A 2,967-nucleotide genomic window follows, 5' to 3' on the forward strand; every position below is an offset into this window, starting at 1 on the left:
AATGGTTGTTGTTTTTACAGCACATTTCGTTAAGGATCCTCTGCTGTAGGTGATGCTGTCACGAGACCTGTGGTTGCTCCTTTGCTTTGCATTACCTATTTTTAATTTTCTTTTTTCCAGAAAGGCATCTGCAACAGGTGGTGAAAATGACCTTAATTCAAATCTCCTCCAGAAGGTCCTGCCTTTCAGAACAAAGCATGGAACTTCATCCAGGGTAGCATTCACTGTATTCTCAGCTGTGTCGTGATGAAAGATCTGTGGCCTTTTGGCACAAAGGAGGCAGTGATGAACCCATGTCTTCTTACCATGGATTGATCACTTCTCCACTTCAGAAGCGGAGTGATTCCCATCAGTCTTGCATGATAATGAGGACAGCTCCTCTGCTGTGCCTCTGCTCTGCACTGCCTCAGGATGGTGGTTGAGCAGGTGACACCAGGTGAAGCTGCCTCCTCCTGACAATGGATTTCAGAGAGGCTGAGATCTCTCTGTATCGAAGGCCATACAGAAAAGGGAACAGGACTTTAGGAAGAATCGTGAGGACATTGCAGACTGTCAGGGAGACGAAGATTCCTGTCTGCAGTGTGATGAAAACATTAACACACAAGAATGATTCTACAAAAAGGGCCAAGAGTGGAAAGAAGTAAAAAAATAACACAGTGTTGTGCATTACAAATGTTACACTGGCTCTGGAGCAGATGCTTTCCCATATACCCGAGTGCTTGGTTTTAAAATACAGAATAGCATAGCAACAAAATATTACAGAGAGGCAGAGAATGATTACGGTGGTAGAAAGCCAGAAGCAGAGTTTCACAGCATTAGTCCCATTCAGAGTTAATGTTAGTATTACTGGAACTGAGCACGTTTCCAGGACACAGGGCACAAAGCTGTGGGTAGTCCATAGCACCAAGAAGAAAATCCCAGGGAAAGCTCCGGAACACATCCACAATAATACAATGATTTTTTTAGTTCGTGGGGGAGGCAAAATAGCAATGTAGCGCAGAGGAAACAAAACAGCGATGTACGTGTCCAAGACTATTGCCACAGCTGTGAACAGTCCTCCACAGTAAGCCACTGCCAGCAAAAACAAGAGGAGGACACAAGCTTCCTTTGGGAGGCACAGATGTGCTGCATTGAGAGCAGCTGACAGGGTATAGAAGAGCAGGTAGATCAGATCAGAAAGCAGAGCATTGCCCAGCAGCATGTACCTTGTTTCCTGGCGGATTTTAAACCGAGAGAAGATCACAAATAAGATGATAGGGATGATGAGGACACCGGCCACGAGACAGACAATTGGAGAGATTAAGAACATCTTCGTGTTTGTGCCTGATGGGGTGAGAGACCATTCCTCCAGCAAAAGTAGCAAAGTTGTGTCATCCAAATTTGAGGAACTGTTAAACTCTTTCTCCCTGAGGTGGATCACAGTTCTATTTGCTCTTCTTACTGAGGCACAGCCGGGGAAGTCCATTTCCTTAGGATTTGGGGATGATTGTATGACTTGGAGAAAGCAAGATCTTCTATGCCGAGTCCTTAGGAAGGCAAATGAAGCAGAGGATGCAAAAAGCCCATGGAAGCAAAGTGATTTCTGTAGCCAATTCTACCAGTTCTCCTCAAGGACAGAAAGTTCAAACTTGCAGGTGAATCCTGTGGTGTCAAAAGATGGTTTTGCCTAAAAAGGAGATTTTGTTTTCTTTCTGCAAAATCTAGTGTTTAGAAAAGATAATGAATCTCTGGGTGGCTTAAAAAAAGATGAAATCCCTCAGCTCCCTCAGCTAGCTCTTTGAACAGAAGTGAATGGGTTGATCAGTTTCAGTAATTTGAGTTTTTCTCATCACATTATCAGTCCAACGAGGCAGATGAAATATTAGCCTGATTAAACAAATGTGTGATGATACATATCAACATTCCACGTGTACTGATGTAGAAGTCATAAATGTGATTGGGTGGTTTTGCACCAATTTGTATGCAACAACACAATTGATTTGAAGTGATCAATAAAAAAGGCTCTCAATCCTGTTGTAAAATTGTAGCACAATCAGTCTAGTGAATGAAATTATCTTATTTGCAGATGAAAACCATTTTTGGTTCAGTGAATCAATCCATGTTATTCATGAATGATAAACCTTCCCCTGCCTTTTTTTCATGCATGATATACAAATACTGAATTCTGACCTGTTAGAGTCTTCCACTCAATCTGTGCATTGTCTGGGATGAGTGACATACACTGTACCATACCAGCATACCCCAGGGCAGCCTTGGCACTTCCAGTGTCCATTTGGAGACCAAGTCCTGGTTTCCTGGCCCACACACTGTTGCTGCACTGTGTTGCTTTTAATGCCAGATCTCAGTATCAGAGCTGGGGGTGCAATGAGAGAATTGTGAAAGAACTGGACTGCAGAGAAGGAACATTTCAAGTTCTTCCAGGCATGATGTGATCAAAAAAAAAGCTGATTTTTTAAAATAGGACCACTTAACCTGGCATTATTGTATTGATTTTCTTCCCAATGCTACTGGCACACAGCAGTGCAGCTTCCCTCCACAGGAGCAAGGACACAGCTCACCATGCAGAAAGTCACAAAGTCCTGCTGTGCCATGGACATGCTGCCTCAGGACATGCCAAGTAACCAAGCAGACAGCTCATGAAACTCAGCATCAGTCATCAAATCTTGTGCACATTTCATTTCCTGTCACACTGATAACTGGCACCCAAGGAACTGCGTGTTGAGGCAGTTGACAGGGTGTGCCATATGGAACAAAAAGATAGAAGGAAAAACCAGTGATAATTTTAAGGACAGCATTTCAGTTGTTATGGTGTCTGGGGTAGGCAAAACATAAGGTGATTTTTTTTGCTCACTCAATCCTGCATTCACTGAAAAGTGTATGAGCAATATTGATTCAATTGTACATTTGGTGTCAGGGTCATGCCCTGCATCTCTAATTGAGTCAAGACACAGGTAATACCTTAAGCAG

The 2,967-nt window shown here is 43.1% G+C and overlaps 1 protein-coding gene across 1 annotated transcript; it reads right to left on the bottom strand.

Moving 5' to 3' along the window:
- Positions 1–406: 406 nt before the first annotated feature.
- GPR148 (G protein-coupled receptor 148) lies at positions 407–1,465 on the bottom strand. The gene has a single exon (XM_031505695.2). The coding sequence runs from the start codon at positions 1,463–1,465 to the stop codon at positions 407–409; it is 1,059 nt and encodes a 352-aa protein (XP_031361555.1).
- Positions 1,466–2,967: the final 1,502 nt, after the last annotated feature.

This window comes from Lonchura striata, chromosome 10, assembly GCF_046129695.1.
Source record: "Lonchura striata isolate bLonStr1 chromosome 10, bLonStr1.mat, whole genome shotgun sequence".
Taxonomy (NCBI): Eukaryota; Metazoa; Chordata; class Aves; order Passeriformes; family Estrildidae; genus Lonchura; species Lonchura striata.

What these genes read in the sequence shown, in the direction of transcription:
- GPR148 (XM_031505695.2), bottom strand. Translation starts at nt 1,465, where the DNA reads ATGGACTTCCCCGGCTGTGCCTCAGTAAGAAGAGCAAATAGAACTGTG.